This window comes from Macrobrachium nipponense, chromosome 3, assembly GCF_015104395.2.
Source record: "Macrobrachium nipponense isolate FS-2020 chromosome 3, ASM1510439v2, whole genome shotgun sequence".
NCBI classification, from domain to species: domain Eukaryota; kingdom Metazoa; phylum Arthropoda; class Malacostraca; order Decapoda; family Palaemonidae; genus Macrobrachium; species Macrobrachium nipponense.
In genome coordinates this window covers 104,107,035-104,124,072 of record NC_087202.1, presented here as the reverse complement: position 1 = coordinate 104,124,072, position 17,038 = coordinate 104,107,035, and the positions used below count along the sequence as shown (strand labels likewise).

The window sequence follows — 17,038 nt, the reverse complement described above, 5'->3', positions numbered from 1 at the left end:
GTTCGCTCAGCGTCATGACCGGAGGCACGGAGCAGAAGACTGTCGAGAGCCGCTCAGGTGACTCTCGCCAGGCCAGCGGCCGCTCTCGCAGCGACCAGCCGGTACCATCGGGTGGACGTGACGGTCTCTGACCGGCCACGGGTTGAGGCTGGGGAAGAGGTCCCCCAGGTCCCCTCGACCGAGGCGGTACCAGCCTCGGCTGGTACCAAGCGGTTTGACGTGCCGCGAGGACGCTCACCGGTCTCACGGCGAAAAGCGAGCTCTGCAGGTCACCTGACCGCCGCTCCCACAGGGACCGCGGGCGGATACGTGACCAGCAGCAGCTCGTCTGACGCACGGGACCGTGGTCGACGTGCTCAGTCGAGCCGCTCGCACAGGTGAGCGGCACGGCCAGCCTGCAGATCGATCCCCACCGCGGGTTGGGTGATCGGCTGCAGCGCCCCCCACGTATGCTGGTCCTGCCAGCGAGCGGGGGGGGGGGAGCGTCAGGTCTGTCTCTCCACTACCTTCAACTTCCTCGGGCTACACCGGGAAGAGCGAGGTAGCTAGGAGTGATCGTGAGAGGTGCGCCGCTCACGATCCCGTCACGACGCCGCACGTGCCACGTATGGTCTTAGGACCAACCAGGACGTACGCGCAAGTGATTGGAGGCGACCGTCAGGGGGAGAGGGGGTAGCGTCAGTTCTGTCTCTCCGATACCTTCAACTTCCTCGGCATACGCCAGGAAGAGCTAGGTATATAGGAGTGATCGTGAGAGATGCGCCGCTCACGATCCCGTCACGACGCCTGCACGTGCCAGGTTGGTCTTAGGACCAACCAGGACGTACGCGCAAGTGATTGGAGGCAACCGTCAGGGATCTGTTGCTGGTCCTTCTTCTGAAGGAGGAGGGTCCTGGGAGCTGCTCTTGTTGGAGGGACTGGGACGGTCCTACCCTCAAGACGCTGTAACTTCCGAGATTCAGATGTAACTTTACCCAGGTTTATTGCACTGATTCGTCAGCACAACGACCGGGGGAAGGATCGCCGCTCCCGCCCACCAGCAGAGCCCAGTCTCTGCTCGAGTCGTTTTGGGGCCCGAGAGGGAACCCAAACCGACGGTGGGTATGCCGCGATCGGAGCTTACCGATTCTGTCTTGAACCAGAGTCTCTCGTCTCCAGACAAGAAGGCTCTCTCAGTTTCTGGCCGGTCGATCAAGCTACTTCCACCTCCTCTACTGCGACAGCGGCGTTTTCTACGTGTCCTTCGGACACCGTATTTAAATACTCCTTCGGTCCTCCTGAGAGGTTTCGACCTCGACGAGGACTGGAATGAGTCGGAGGACGGTATCGGCTCTCTCCTGTCAGGTGTCGATCAGCCCCACCCAGACGACGTTCACAGTGGCGGCAGACCCTTACCTACAGTGAGAGTTCGTAACCCTCCTCGGGAAAAACGTTTTCTCCTGACGATACGTTTTGTTCATGAAACTTACCTGTCAGATATATATATAGCTGTATTCTCCGACGTCCGACAGAATTTCAAAACTCCCGGCACACGCAGTGGGCGGCCAGGTGGTTTAGTACCCATTCCCGCCGCTGGGAGGCGGATATCAGGAATCATTCCCATTTTCTATTCAGATTTTTCTCTGTCGCGGTAGTGAAAACACCTGTTTCCACTACTCCGCCTAGGATTTTGAAACTTCATTAGCCGCTTAAGTATCCTACTTATTTTTTTGAATGATTGACTTGGATTTGTGGCTAGGCATACGCTATCATAAATTAATTAAAATTTTTCATTGCATATGATGTCTGAATCTAGTTAGCCTAGTTTCAGATTTTGTTGTCTGCAACGGGTAAGGGGAGGCTACCGAAACCTTCGGTAGACACTCGTTTAGTATACATGTTTTCTTTGTTGAGAGATCAATGTAATTAGTGTAATGTTGACTGATTCCGAAAGAGACGTATGATTCGTATGTACGCAAATTAGAGCGTGATAGAATAGGAGGTCTTCCTCCACATACCAGTAGGACTTTATTTTTGCCTAACCCTTGTGGTATGGCTTACGGGCCTAGAGGAAGTTCTGTGAGAAGTAATGCCCTTTCTATTATTGTGGATTACATCAAGTAAGCTTGAAAAAGTGCTCGCTCTCCAATCAGTGTTGTGAGTGTAGTGATGTTGATTTTGCCCCTAGTGTTGTGGAAGGGGGCGTCAGATCGGTCCTATAACGCCTCTAGGTCTAAACTCTGTCGGACTCCCAGGACAGGGAGGGGGCAGGTTGAAAACCGAAGGAGGGTTACGGGAACCCCCCCACCGATCTGGCGTCCCTTCGGCAGGATAAGGCTGCCAAAGATCGTGCACGTGCACGAATCATGAAAGATTGCTTCTCGTCCTCCGAGGCGTCCTCCTACCCGCAAGGTTGGAGCTGCTCGGAAGGACTCGCGCCCTCTAAGAAGCTTTAGAGAGGACGAAGCTTCACGTCCTCTCTTCTCGTCAGGAGGGAACGTCAGATCCGCCCCATAACGCCTCTAGGCCTGGACCTCTGTCGACTCCCAGGATGGGTAGAGGGCATGTCGAAAGCCGAAGGAGGGTTACGGGGAAACCCACTCGATCTGGCGTCCCTTCGGCGTTGACTTAATATCGATAAGCGTGACAAAGACGCAAAATGTCGCACAGGCGGCTGTCGTCTTGGTCAAGAGATTAAAAATGTCCTTAAGGCAGGACCCTCACAAGGACGCCTTTCGAGACATTCAAACGCTCTATCGAGAGGAAGACTTCGTTTGCACTTCCTCCATCTAGACTGAAAGGGAGAGCTGGGATCTGGTACGAAACAGGAGAAGAAGCAGGATTGAAAGAAAGCACCGTCTTCTTCTCAAGGAGATTCGCCAATTTGGTGGACGCTCCAAGGAGGTCTTATATTTGTCATCGGCTAAGGTTTGCCTCCTCCCCTCTCATGGCGTTATGTATACGTTATGTGACGTTCGCTTTACTACGAAACGGGATATTGTTTCAAGCTCATAAGATTGACGTCCGGCAAGCTGATTTGCATAGTCAAATAGCTCGCCAAGACGCATCTTACTCGTCCCTAAGGGACGCTCTGTCAGCGGACAGAGATGACACTGGACAGACTATCCTAGTTTTCGACAGGAGAAGGGCAAAGAATTCCTCATACCCAAGAACACACAGGCGTCCTTTTAAATGCCCTTCTGCAGTGTCGATGACCGTGACAAAGACGCAAGATGTCGCACAGCCGGCCGTCGTTTTTGTCAAGAGTGGCGAACGTCCTGAAGACTCGAAAAAAAAAATCCTGATGACGATCACCGTACTTATGCTTAGGACGCTCGCGTTTCATGAGCGGCTCTCCCCTCGCCAGGAAGCCTCTCAAGTTACTCGTGTTGACGCACGTCATTCACTATTTTTGACGCTTCCCTTGATGTTCGTCACTCTTCTATCCGGAACGCTCTTCAAGACGCTCAAAGAATGCAATCAGGACGTTCGGCAAGCACCTCGCGACGATGCCTTTCGGAACGCTCGGCGTTCCTTTTTTGAGCGTGTCTGGATATGTTCATTTGCATTACTAAGACGCAAAATGTTGCACAGGCGGCCACCGTCTTTGTTAGAAGGTAACGAAAGTCTTTAAGGTCCGTCTTGGAGACGATAGCCTTAACGTCTTCCTATAGTGCTCTCACACTTCAGGAGCAGTGTGCGGCTCTCCAGGACGCTTTTCGGGTGGCCTTTCAGAAGACGCTCGACGTCATAAACATTGATAAGCTTTTTGGAAGACGCTCGATGTCTTACACATCTGGACGCTCGCCAGGACGCTAGCGAGGACGCTAGCGAGGACGCTTTTGAAGACGCTCGGCATCCTACACGTCATGACGCTCGGTAGAGCACTTGCCAGGACGTTCTTCAGAACGATAGGCGTCCTACGCATCAAGACGTTCGGCAGGATTCCTGCAAGAACGCTCTTCAAGAGAGCGTCGTCGAAGTAGAGGAAGGAGTTTTTGGTCTCGTCAAGATCTACTTCTCTTTCTACAAGGGAGCGTTCAAGAGAATCCATCACTTGATGAATTCCAGGAAAACTGTAAACAGATTTCGGTGTCATGAAAACGCCTCGTCTGCTTTCGGGATTGCGCTGCCGAAGGGGAACATTAAGGTCATTCCTGTCGTAAGCCCAGTCTCTAATCAGGAATCCTGCCCCTTCCTCGATTTCTGCGGGAATCGGGAAGGCTATATGCTCGAATTCCTGGATTACTTTCCGTCATGCAATTGGGTTAGTTCTCATTGACAAAGTTCTTAATAACATTTTATCGCATAAGCGGATAAGTAACAAAATTTCGAAAGAGCTCTCATTCATTAGTCAGAGGCTCATCCAGAAAAAGACTTATAGACTACGTCCATGAAGTCTTATGTCAAATATCATAAGAACTTGAACTTCCTTTTCGATCTTCGGTTCTCACTTGAGGATTTCCCATTTGAATAATATTATTCCTTTTCTTGGCAAAGAGAATGAAGACAGTCGATTTCCTTATTCTCTCTCTTCCTTCCGTTCGAGGAAAGAATGTAGTAGAGAATTAGATGTTCAAGTGACTGCAATACTTAGGGTATTTTATCTTCGCGTCATATTACTAATGTAAAGTTCAAGTCATATACGCATATCGTGGTTTACCTCTACAGATGGCAACCGAAAGGACTGTTATTTTAAGTGTATTTAATCGGTCCTTCCTGCAAACTTCCAGGAGTTTCCGGTGTAATGGACAATGCTTGAAGGTATTGTTACAACAACACCAACTCAGCTTCTGCATGTAGCGAATTATGTTTCGCTTAAATATGCCTGCTTGAGAATTTTCTTATGATCGATAATAGTAACGACCTATTCCTTCGTAGAAGAGAGTAGCTGGTAACTCAGGCAGAATAGTGCGAAACGAGAGGTTGCTGTCATTGTGGATGACGCAGTATATTTTAATCGGATGTACTCGGCAACTTTCCAGGATGTTTTCCGATTTAACATTTGGTTAATTAAGCGTAATGTTACGACAACACAAAATCAGCTTCTGTATTAGCGAATTCTGTTTCGCTTAGATATGCCAACTTGAGAGTTTCTGTTCAAATAATGGAAAAATCTATTCCTTAGATGAATAGAATAGCTGGCAACTCGGCATAAGACTGCGAGAAGGTGAACATAAGCTGCTGCCTGTAACTGTCACAGTGTCTCACTGTCACCAACTCAGTGTTAGGTAGCTCGTTGTACTGCTCAGTCGGTTTACGTCTCTCTCTCCCGCGGGATTGATTTACGAACCGTATCTCTGCCCTACAATCATGACTTTTGCCTCGGGTTGAGGGGATTTCTGGTAATCATGAATAAACGACTTCCTTTTGCTAAGAAATTTTCAACAGAGATATCTCTTAGACATGTTCGGCGCTGCTTACCGCACTGTAACAGAATTCTGTACGAGTCTACCGCAGCATAGCACTATAATAATGCTCTCCTGCCTATTGCAAAGCGCAGCCTTATTAGGGAAGGAAGCATGCTTAGTGAGGGAATGGATGAGTTCTGCTGGGGGGACCATTTCCTCGCTGGAGAAGCTTGTTTCCCTGAATAGACTGCAATTCAGACCTCTACGTTTTTCCTACAGGAGAACTGAAATAACATCAAAGATCTAGAGATAATTCTAAACGTCTCTCATGGGTTAAGGATCACCTCAGGTGATAATGAGAGGGAGCCAGGCATCCGGACAGAGGTCCTGGCACATAATCTAAAAGAATTGGAAGCAATTTGGTTGCTCTCCAGTTCCTCGAAGAGTGAGTTTTTGGTCGAGTGGTCCAAATCATCTCAGATAATTCCGCAGCTCTCTCATATCCCAAGAAAAGAGAGATGGTTATCCGGCATAGGCACGGAACGTAACGATCCGTAAGAGGTTCGTTACACGATTGCACGTCCGTGCGGATCTTCTCGATCGACGGCAGCAACTACTGACGTTTGACTTTTGAGTAATCCTCGCTTAGAAGTATGTCGAGAGTTGGTGGAGACTTTGGGGACGTCCTTTCGTAGATTTTGCAATATTGAAGACGAAGAAGCTTCCTCTACGTTGCGCCCTTATTCTCGATCCGAGAGCGTAGCAATAGACGCCATCCTATAGTATTGGAATGGGGATAGTTGGTTAGCCCTTTTCCCTATTCAAAAGCTTAGGAAATGTAATAAGATAATCGCTGGCGTCAGAGGGGAGTGAGAAAGACGCCTGATCGCCCCATGTTGGCCTTCGAGAGGCTGGATTCACAGAGGTCACGTCCTTCAGAGAGCACTTTCCAAGGACCCTTCCCGAGAGAATCGGTCTACTCTAACAGCCTCACTTCGAGAGGTACCTAAAATCTCTCCGCTCTGAGTCTGAATGCGTTCAGACTGTCAAGAAGCGAGAGGATCTTCAAGATTAATTGCAAGTCTCATTGCCAAAGCAAAGCAGTGCTGCATATTTTGCAGTGTACCAATCGGAGTGGACCGTTTCTGGACATAGGGCAGGAAGAATGACTGTTCCTCTACCTCTGACCTCTGTGGAATGACTTTACCGCCTTCCCATTCCGTCTGAAGTATGGATAAGCTAACAGTCCCAACGATTGTAGAATGACGGAAATATGTGTTGACGGCCTCTCAGGCTCAGAGATTCGGATCTGTCAAACAACAAAAAGCCCCTTCACGATCTTTGAGGTCTGCGGAAATCTTGATGGAACTTAGACGTAGTCTGAAGTTCTTGATGTCAAAGCATTTCGAACTCTCCTTTCTGTAAACTTAATACACGTGACCAGAAAGGCTAATTTTTCTAACCACTCTAGCTACGGCAATGAGGGTTAGTGAGGTTTTAGCCATCATCAGAGGTTTTTGGTTTTGGCTTTAGAGGACATATTTCGGTGTCCTCTAAGCCTTCCGTTCTTGCTAAGAACGAAAAACCCGTCTAACCCTTGGCCCAGAGGCCTGGAGATCAAGGGGATGGCACAAATTATTGGGCAAGAGCCACAGAGAGTCCTGTGCCCTGTCGGGGCTCTCAAGTTTTATCTTGATAAAACTAAAGAAAGTCAAGGTCATTTCGGACAATCTGCGGTGTTCCGTAAAAAGACCAGACTTGCCCATGTCGAAGAACGCCACTGGCGTTTATTTTTAAGGAGTCTTTCTAAGAGGCTCATTCGTCATGTTTGAACAAAGATTTGAAACCTTTTAAAGTAAGTGCTCACGAGGTGAGGGCGCGGCCTCGGAAGCATTTTCAACAGAGCATGACACTCAGTAATATCCTGAGTGCCACGTTTGAGCGAAGCAACTCTGTGTTCGCTTCACACTCCCGACGGGATGTGAAGACGACATATGAGATCTGCGAGTCGCTAGGACCATACATATCCGTAGAAATATTATTGGAGGCAGGAAGCAGCACGAATCCTATCCTATAGAAAAAGGGATAGGTGTGCTTTTAACTTTGAAGGGTTGGTCGCTTGAGGCGCTTTCCCTTTCGTTAGCCTAGAAGTTATGGGACTAACTTCGATAGGTTAGGTCAGGTGGTGGTTTTAGCTTCGTTGCCCTCACAGTATGGTCAATATGGTCTAGTCACATTGTGGTCACGCCCCCGTTGACAGATCATCTAGAGCGCACCAACTACACAGGTCACTACCTTGTTGGCAACTCTAGTAAAGCAAAGCAGACTTCGGTGACAGTAATCAAGAAGTCAGCTATGCTAACAGGTAAGGAATCAAGATGTCAATCATCTGCACTTGAGGTGTTTCCTAAATCCTTCTATTCTGTCCCTTCCCACCTCCAATGGTGGGATTCAGCTATATTATATCTGACAAGGTAAGTTTCATGAACAAAATGTTATTGTTATGATACAATAAAGTTTGTTCATACTTACCTGGCAGATATATATAATTAAAGTACCCACCCACCTCCCCTCAGGGGACAGTGGTATGAAAAATCTGAATAGAAAATGGGGAATGATTCCTGTATCCGCCTCCCAGCGGCGGGAATGGGTACTAACCACCGGCCTGCCGCCCACATGCGTGTGCCGGGAGTTTTGAAATTCTGTCTGGACGATCGAGAATACAGCTATATATATATCTGCCAGGTAAGTATGAACAAACTTTATTGTATCATAACAATAACATTTTTCTCTCAACGCCTTGAGGATCACCTCGGGTGATAGCGAGAGGGTGCCAGACATCCGAACAGAGGAACAGATGTTCTGGCACATTGTCTGAAAGAATTGGAAGCCAAATTGGTCGGCTCTCCAGTTCCTCGAAGGATGAGTTTGGATCGAGTGCCCAAATCATCTCGGATAATTTTCTCAGCTCTCTCATAGCTCAAGAAGAGAGAATTAGTTATGGGCTTGGGCACTGAACGTAACGATCCTCAAGAGGTTCGTTAAACTAGTTGCACGTCCGTGCGGGTCTTCTCGATCGAAGGCAACAACTACTGACGTCTGAGTAAATCCTCACTTAGAATATGTCGAAAGTGAGGAGAGACTGGGCGTCCGTTTCGTTAAGTTTTTCGTAATATTGAAGACGAAGGGAGCTTCCTCTTAAGTTGTTCCCTTATTCATGATCCTAGAGGATTAGCTTTGTTTAGTCGCCACATGTGGCCTCAATAAGAGGTTGGATTCACAGAGGTCAGGTAATTCAGAGAATTGTCCAAAGACCCTTCCCGAGAGAATCGTGTAATCTAACATCGTCACTTAGTGAAGTATCTAATATCTCTCCTCTCGGAGTCTGAAGGCGTTCAGACTATCGAGAAGCGATAAGATCTTCAAGATTATGGCAGTCTCTTGGCCAAGGCAAAGCAGTGCTGCCTATTTTCAGTGTTCAATCGGTGCGGGCCGTTTCTGGAGATAGTGAAGGGAAATGACTGTTCCTCCAACTCGACCTCTGTGAATTTCTTTATGGTTCTATCTTCCGTATGAAGTATGAGATAAGATAGAAGTCCTAACTATTGTAGAATATGCAAATATGTTGTTGACGGCCTCTAGGCTCAGAGATTCGGTTCTGTCAAACAACAAAGCTTCACGATCTTTGAGGTCTGGGGAGATCTTGAAATTCTCTGGATCGCAGGTTCCGGCATGGAACTAGACGTAGTCTGAGTTTTCTGATGCCAAAAAGCATTTCGAACCTATCCTTTCTGCGAACTTAATACACGTGACCAGAAAGGCTAACATTCTAACCGCTCTAGCCACGGCAAGAGGGTTAGTGAGCTTTTAGCCATCATCAGAGGTTTTAGCTTTAAAGGACATAATGCGGTCTGTCCTCTAAGCCTTCCGTTCTTGATAAGAACAAAAACCTGTCTAACCCTTGACCCGAGGCTTGGAGACCAAGGGTATCTGGCACAATTATTGGGCAAGGGCATTAGAGAGTCCTGTGCCCTGTCGGGTCTCTCAAGTTATCTTGATAAAAACTATAGAAAGTCGAGGTCAACGGACAATCTGCGGTGTTCCGTAAAAGACCAGACTAGTTCATGTCCAAGAACACCCTGGCATTATAGTCAAGGAGTTCTTTTAAGAAGTCTCATTCGTTATGTTTGCATAAAGATTTGAGATTTTTCTTAATACTGAATGCTCAAGAGGTGAGGGCGCGGCCTCGGAAGCATTTCAACAGAGCATGACACTCAGTAACATCCTGAGTGCCACGCTTTAGCGAAGCAACTCTGTGTTCGCTTCACACTCCCGACGGGATGTGAAGTACGACATTTGAGGTCTGTAAGTCGCTAGACCATACATATCCGTAGATATATTATTAGGGGCAGCAAGCAACACGAATCCTATCCTATAGAAAAGGGATAGGTGTGCTTTTAACTTTGAAGGGTTGGTCGCTTGAGGCGCGTTCCTTTTCTTTAGTCTAGAAGTTATGGAACTAACTTTGATAGGTTAGGTCAGGTGGTGGTTTTTAGCTTCGTTGCCCTCAGAAGTATGGTCATATGGTCTAGTCACATTGTGGTCACGCCCCCGTTGACAGATCATCTAGAGCGCACCAGCATTACAGGTCTCTACCTCGCTGGCAACTCTAGTAACGCAAAAACAGACTTTGGTGACAGTAATCACGAAGTCGGCTATGCTAACAGGTGAGGAACCAAGATGTATATCATTGACTTAATTTAGTTTCCCAAAAATCCTATTCTGTCTCTTCCCACCATCCGAAGGTGGGATTCAGCTATATATATATCTGTCAGGTAAGTTTCATGAACAAAATGTTATTGTTATAATACAATTAAGTTTGTTCATACTTACCTGGCAGATATATATAATTAAAGTGCCCACCCACCTCCCCTCAGGAGACAGTGGCACTGATAAAATATGAATAGAAATGGGAATAGTTCCTGATATTCCGCCTCCCACGGCGGAATGGGTACTACCACCTGGCCGCCCACTGCGTGTGCCGCGAATTTTGAAATTCTGTCGGACTTCGGAGAATACAGCTATATATATATCTGCCAGGTAAGTATGAACAAACTTAATTGTATTATAACAATAACATTTTTATAATGATAATTCCATTTTTGAGAGCTAGGGACTGCATAAAAGGGGAATCGCACAATCCGATCACACATATTTTGGGACCACACTGTTCATGAAGCGGCATGATGGTTATGGTCTTGACCTGCCAACCCAGTGGCCGCTAGCTCGATTCTCGGGCATTCCAATGAGGCATTTGAAATATGTATTTCTAGTGATAGAAGTTCACTCTCAAAGTGGTTCGGAAGTCACATAACGCCTTTGGTCCCATTGCTGAATAGCCACTGGTTCCATGCAACGTAAAAACACCATACAACAAACATACATGATGTCTTTATATTATTATATCCCACATCAAACCGTCTTTGCATTTGTTCCTGTTTGCCAAAGGGAAACAGGTTAACAATCAGGCATGTGGGTGGCACCCCTACTTAATACTGGGTGATAATTAAGTATAAATTTTGCCAAGTTTGAATAACCAAACCAGTTTTTACTGAAGGTATGGTATCTATGTAAAAGCCCTCAGGTCTGTGCATCAGGGAAAAATTAAGTAATTTTGTAATATGTTTCTCTCTTTCCAGGAGGTATGACTATGAGAATTTTTTGGCCTGCTTACTACTACCTCAGCATGCTAGATCAGCAGCTTTAGCTGTACGAGCATACAATGTTGAATTAGCTCAGGTGAGTTATTTTGAATGACTGCCAAGGTTGATATTAAAATTTTTATGGGTTAAATTTTCATATTTTTGGATGGAAATACAAACCATTGCCCTTTATACTGTAGTATCCTTTAGTATGAGCTGTTTAAGTTCTTAGCAAGGCTACTGACTGGAGGATTAGGATGAGAGGGGGGAGTACCCCTCACTTGCCTTTTTCTACAGCTACCTGACAAAGGTGTGCTGCACTTGCTGTCTAATCTGTGTGATCATTGAATAATTGGACAAGTAGCCTGCTACTCTGTTGATTTACTGTGCATTTATTTTTCTTGTTTTTCCACTGATATGTAATCTGTGAAGGTTGACCCTCAAAATTACTGCATGTTTTTATATCAATAATTTACCCAGTATAATTACATAGCTATTAACTTCACTTGTTTGGCAATCAAAATTTTGTAATTTCAGGGTTGCACCAAAATGATTTTGAGGTAGATGACTTGCCCCGTCCACTTTCGGGGGAAAAGAGTGGTGCAACATAGCAAAGAGCTTCAATTTGTTACTGCAGGCTGATGGTTGAAGTCCAGTGGCTGGCAGCAGTTAATTTTGGAACTTGCTTTTCTGGTTGTTCTTTATCATAATTGATGAAATAATCCTTTATTGGTTACCTTTCAGCAAATCTAGTTAGTGATAGGTGCATTTTTAGACCTTATTCTCTAATTACAATGTGTCTATCCCAATTCTGACTATTCAAGATGTCTGACTCTAAAGTATCTAGTTTTTAGTATTGTAGCACTGGCTGCAGTACTTGTATGACTAAAGAATCACATGACTCATATACAAAGTGTGTTGCATGCAGGGGGGCACTCTTGCTTTGTTGATTTGAGATGTCAAGAGCGTGCTGATTGAGACATTAAAATCTGGAAGACTTTAGACTCTCACTTAAAGAAATTGGTTAGGGACAAGAAAAGAAGGGCAACTGTCAGGGCAGAGAACAGCAAACTCTTAGCTAGTCCAGGAATTGTGTCTGGGTAAATCAGATCTGATGTTCCTGTAATTTCTTTGAACCCTGTCACACCTTTAACTGTCCCATCCTTTCCTTTACCGAGTTCTCTAGTTTCCCAACCCAACACCAAGGCTAGCTGCAAGTGCAAAATAGATAAGAGATTCGAGTTGGTAATAGAATCAATTACCCAGTTGGTGTCTTCAGTGAAGGTCCTATTGAACAAGAAATGAGATTCAGAGCTCCCTGTAGCACCCAGTGCTTGTGGAGGAGGTGGCTGATTCTCCTAGGCCAAGGTCCCATTGGTTCCTAGCCATGTAAAAATATCTAATCCTTTGGGCTAGCCCTAGAAGAACTGTTAATCAACTCAGTGGTCTGGTAAAGCTAAGATATACTTACTTTACCCTGGCATACTTCCCAAAAATGATATTGTTATGATACAATAAAGTTTGTTCATACTTACCTGGCAGATATATATATAGCTGTATTCTCCGAAGTCCGACAGAATTTCAAAACTCCCGGCACACGCAGTGGTCGGCCAGGTGGTAGTACCCATTCCCGCCGCTGGGAGGCGGGCGTAAGGAACCATTCCCATTTTCTGTCAGATTTTTCTAGTGCCACTGTCTCCTGAGGGGAGGTGGGTGGGCACTTTGATTATATATATCTGCCAGGTAAGTATGAACAAACTTTATTGTATCATAACAATATCATTTTGTTCATGAATCTTACCTGCCAGATATATATATAGCTGAATCCCACCTTTGGAGGAAGGGGGAGACAGATTCGATTTTGGGAAACAATTTCATATATATGATTGATATTTTGGTTCCTTAACTGTTAGCATAGCTGACTTCGTGAGTACCGTCACCCAAGTCTGCATCTGCTTTACTAGAGACTCCAGCTAGGTAGTGACCTGTGAAGCTGTTGAGTTCTAGAGGATCTGTCAACGGGGGCGTGACCACAATGCAACTAGATCCTATATTATAGACCTCCAATTTCGGTACTGCATTCCTAGAGGTGCCAGCAAGGACGTGACCTGTGTAGCTGGTGCGCTCTAATGAACTGTCACGGGGAGCGTGACCACAATGTGACAGATCATATAGGTGTTGTTTAGACACCGCAATGCTGTTAATGCTTCACTGGAGGTGCAGCAAGGACGTGACCTATGTAGCTGGTGCGCTCCAGATGATTTGTCAATGGGGGCGTGACCACACTGTGACAAAAACATTTTACCCTACTATGAGGGCGAAGCAAAAACATTACCACCTGACCTAGCCTATCTGGTTAAACTTCGTAAAACCAAGGCTAATGGAGGGAAGGCCGCCTAAGGCGGCCTACCCAAGACCACAAAAAACTAAACACCTACATAAACATAATAAAAATAAAAAATAAAAAGAAATAAAATTAAAAAGTCCAAACTAACATATTATTTTCTAAAAGATAGGAGAGTGCTACTCTCTGTCCCCAATATATTGTCTGCTGCGACATATGGCCAAAGAGTAGCAGTTCTCGTATGTAATCCTCACCTCCCGAAGGTAGTGAGAGGCAAACACTGAATTACTACGCCAAAATGTGGCATTCAAGATGTCATGAGTGCCATGTTCTTTTGGAAGGCTACCGACGTAGAAATAGCCCTCAGTCCATGCGCATTCACCTTCAAACACTTTCATATCACTGTCTTGACAGGATGAATGCACTTCCTTGATGGTGCCCCTCAAGAAAAAAGCCAAAGCATTCTTTTGACACTGGTAACCTTGGCTTCCTGACCAACACCACAAGTTATCAGAAGGACCTCTTATAAACCTTGGTTCCTATCTTTTCAGACGGAGGGTTGACTTCCTAGCTATTGCTTAGGAGTCTGCTTCGTCTCAAGAGCCTCAGCGAGGATGTGACCTATGGGTAAGAGTTCTTGTGGGTTTGCCGATGGGTCCTTATCCACTTACTCGGCAAAAGCCTAACTGGCATTTGTCAAATGGGGTGCTATCCACTCATATGACCATATACCTATGCCTATTTAGCATAATTAAGGAGCACAACACCGATCCCGATCACCTGATCCTAACACGAGGGTTAGCGCTTAATTTTAAAAAGAGTTAAACTAAAAAATTTAACTCACTTGTTAAGGATCAGTGTCGGCTCCCTATCCCAGCAACGTATCCGCGACACAACACCCAAGAGAAAAGGATCTCTTGTAGGTTTGAATTGACATCCTTCGTGTAACGGAGGGGGTCAACACAAGAATTGCATCTCCCGTAAGTGACAGCTCATATGTCCTTTATGACATATTGTTATGGAACCAAGAAGAATTCATAAAAGCTCGCACTTCATGCATAGGTTCAAACGGACTGGACATGAGGAACTTCAGAACTACATCCAAGTTTCGAAAGATCTCAAGAGATCGTGAAGGTCTCTGTTGTCCGCCAAGTCCAGGCCTCTGCCTAAAGACAACTAAAAGCACACTCTTATAACCCTTGATTGTAGAGACTGCAAGTTTTTAGATCCCTTCTCAGAAAAGGAAGTCAGCAATCTGCTCACAGGTCGTGGTGGAGGAAAATGCCGTTCTTCTTGCACCAACTCCTGAAGACTATCCACTTCGATTGTACACTGCGTTGGAAAACGCTCTTCTTGCACTGGCGATAGCTTTCGCCATTGACGTATAGAAGCCTCTCGCTCTGGCCAACTTTTGGATAGTCTGAATGCAGTCAGACTCAGAGCGAAGAGGCTTCTGTGGTACCTCTCGAAGTGGGGCTGTCTGAGTAGATCTGTCCTTACTGGAAGCGTCCTCGGGAAGTCTACTGCAAAGGCCATGACCTCTGTGAACCACTCTCTCGCAGGCCAGAACGGGGCGAACAAAGTCATTCTCGTCCCTTCCGACACCGCAAACTTTCTCATGACTTCCCCTAAGATCTTGAACGGGGAAAGGCGTACAGGTCCATCCCCGTCCAGTCCCAGAGAAGTGTGTCTATCGTCACTACGCAGCTGGGTCGAGTACTGGGGAGCAGTACAGTGGAAGCCTCTTCGTTCTGGACTGCAAAGTATCCACGAGCGGACGTCCCCATAACCCCCACAGCTCTTGGCATACCTCCAAAGCAGAGTCTACTCGGTTGGCAGAAGTTGACCTCGTCTGCTGAGGGAGATCTGCCCAGACATTCTCTACTCATGCTACAACTTCGTAAGGATCATGACGTCCAGTGCCCTTGCCCACAGCAAGATCTCCTTTGCCAGAGCAAAAAGGGACTGAGACTGTGTTCCTCCCTACTTCTTCAAGTACGCCAGAGCTGTGGTTGTTGTCTGAGTTGACTTGGACTATTCGACGAGAGACTTTTTCTTGGAAAAACTGGAGAGCTAAAAAGATGGCTGCCATTTCCTTTAGGTTTATGTGCCAGGACACCTGTTCCCCCTCTCCAGGTGCCTGCCACTTCTTTCCCCCTAATGATGCTTCCCATCCCGTGATGGACGCGTCGGAGAACAACACTAGGTCGGGGCTCTGAAGCTTGAGAGACACGCCCTCCGACAGCTACAACTGGATCTAGCCAACATTTCAAGTGATGCTTTACCTCTCCTGAAATTTCCAAGATCATGTGTAGATTCTTGGTTTTTTCCAATTGTACTTGAGAAAAAAATGTAACGGTCTGAGGTGCAGTCTCCCCAAGGAAACAAACTTCTCCAGCGAGGAAATGGTCCCCAGTTAGACTCATCCATTCCCTCACCGAGCACGAAAATCTTTCCTTAGGAAGGCTCAAACACTTTGTCTAAGCCTTGCTGCTGACGTCCCTGGGACGGAAAAGCTCGAAAAGCCACTGAATCCATCTGAATCCCCAGATACACGATGGATTGGGTTGGGATCAGATGTGACTTTTCGAAATTCACCAGTAGTTCCAGGGACTTCACCAACGATTAAGTTGTTTGAAAATCCTTCAGACACCGCGTTTGAGTGGAGGCATGAATGAGCCAGTCGTCCTTCGAAGATAACAATTGCGAAGGAGGAGACTGAGGGGCCGCAGGCTGAAACTATTCTTCAAAAGAGGCTCAAAGCCATCGAACCAAGACCTCTTCTTCTTCTCAACTGACACACCTTTTTTCGTTCGGAAGATGTAACCGTGCTCTCTAGACAACCTCTGGAGAGCTGCATGAAAACTAGAGAGCAAGGCAACTGGCGAAAGAGCGGAACGAGGAGAAGGAGAAGGGACTGCCTGTACTCTTGATTGGCAGCCTATCATCCTTCCTCTCACGATGTGGCTTTGCCTTTCTCACTGCAATCAACAAAACAAGTTGTTGTTGCAAAGACACAATCATCCTTTTCGATGGAGAACATTCCTTCTCAGGCAAAAGGCTGATCCTTTGAGAAGACGATGGGCGAGGGGAGCCCTCCCTCCTTCTCACATGGAAAAAAAAACGAACCAAGGATATATCTTAGGAGCGACCGAAGCGCTCAAAAGCATACTCATCGGAAGACGTCCTCTCCGGTTTGAAAGATCGCAACACAGTAGAAAAGAGAGAGGACGTGAAGCGTCCCCCTCCCTGAGACCCTACATCATACATCTCAGCTCTCTTTTACTGCAGAAAGTCTTCCAATTGCCCAGGAGACGACTGCAAAGCAGAAGGAGCTAACGGACGAGAAGCGTCCCCCTCCGAGGAACCAAGACGACGGCCGCCTGTGCGACCTATATCGTCTTCGTTCTCCTCAGAGGGAGCGAGACCCTCCGAGAGTTCCAACTCCTGCGCGGGGAGGACGTCTCTGAAGACTAAAGTAATCTTTCAAGATTCAAATTCTATGAGATTATGAGCCATGACATCACCTATAGACGAATCTTGACTATGAGAGATGTTCAGAATCATTTCTAGATCATCTATGCTATTCCAGTTTTTCTGCAGGAAAAACTGGAGAGGTGTGAATTTCAGTCTATTCAGGGAAAACAAACTTCTCCAGCGAG

At 46.4% G+C, this 17,038-nt stretch overlaps 1 protein-coding gene across 1 annotated transcript in view; it reads left to right on the top strand.

Annotated features, from left to right (window-relative positions):
- The window catches only part of LOC135221929 (NADH dehydrogenase (ubiquinone) complex I, assembly factor 6-like), a 172,124-nt gene that overhangs the window by 11,153 nt on the left and 143,933 nt on the right, over window positions 1-17,038 (top strand). The window contains exon 2 of the mRNA XM_064259953.1: window positions 11,030-11,129. Within this exon, the coding sequence (XP_064116023.1) occupies window positions 11,030-11,129 (100 nt within the window). The remainder of the gene's footprint in view (window positions 1-11,029; window positions 11,130-17,038) is intronic.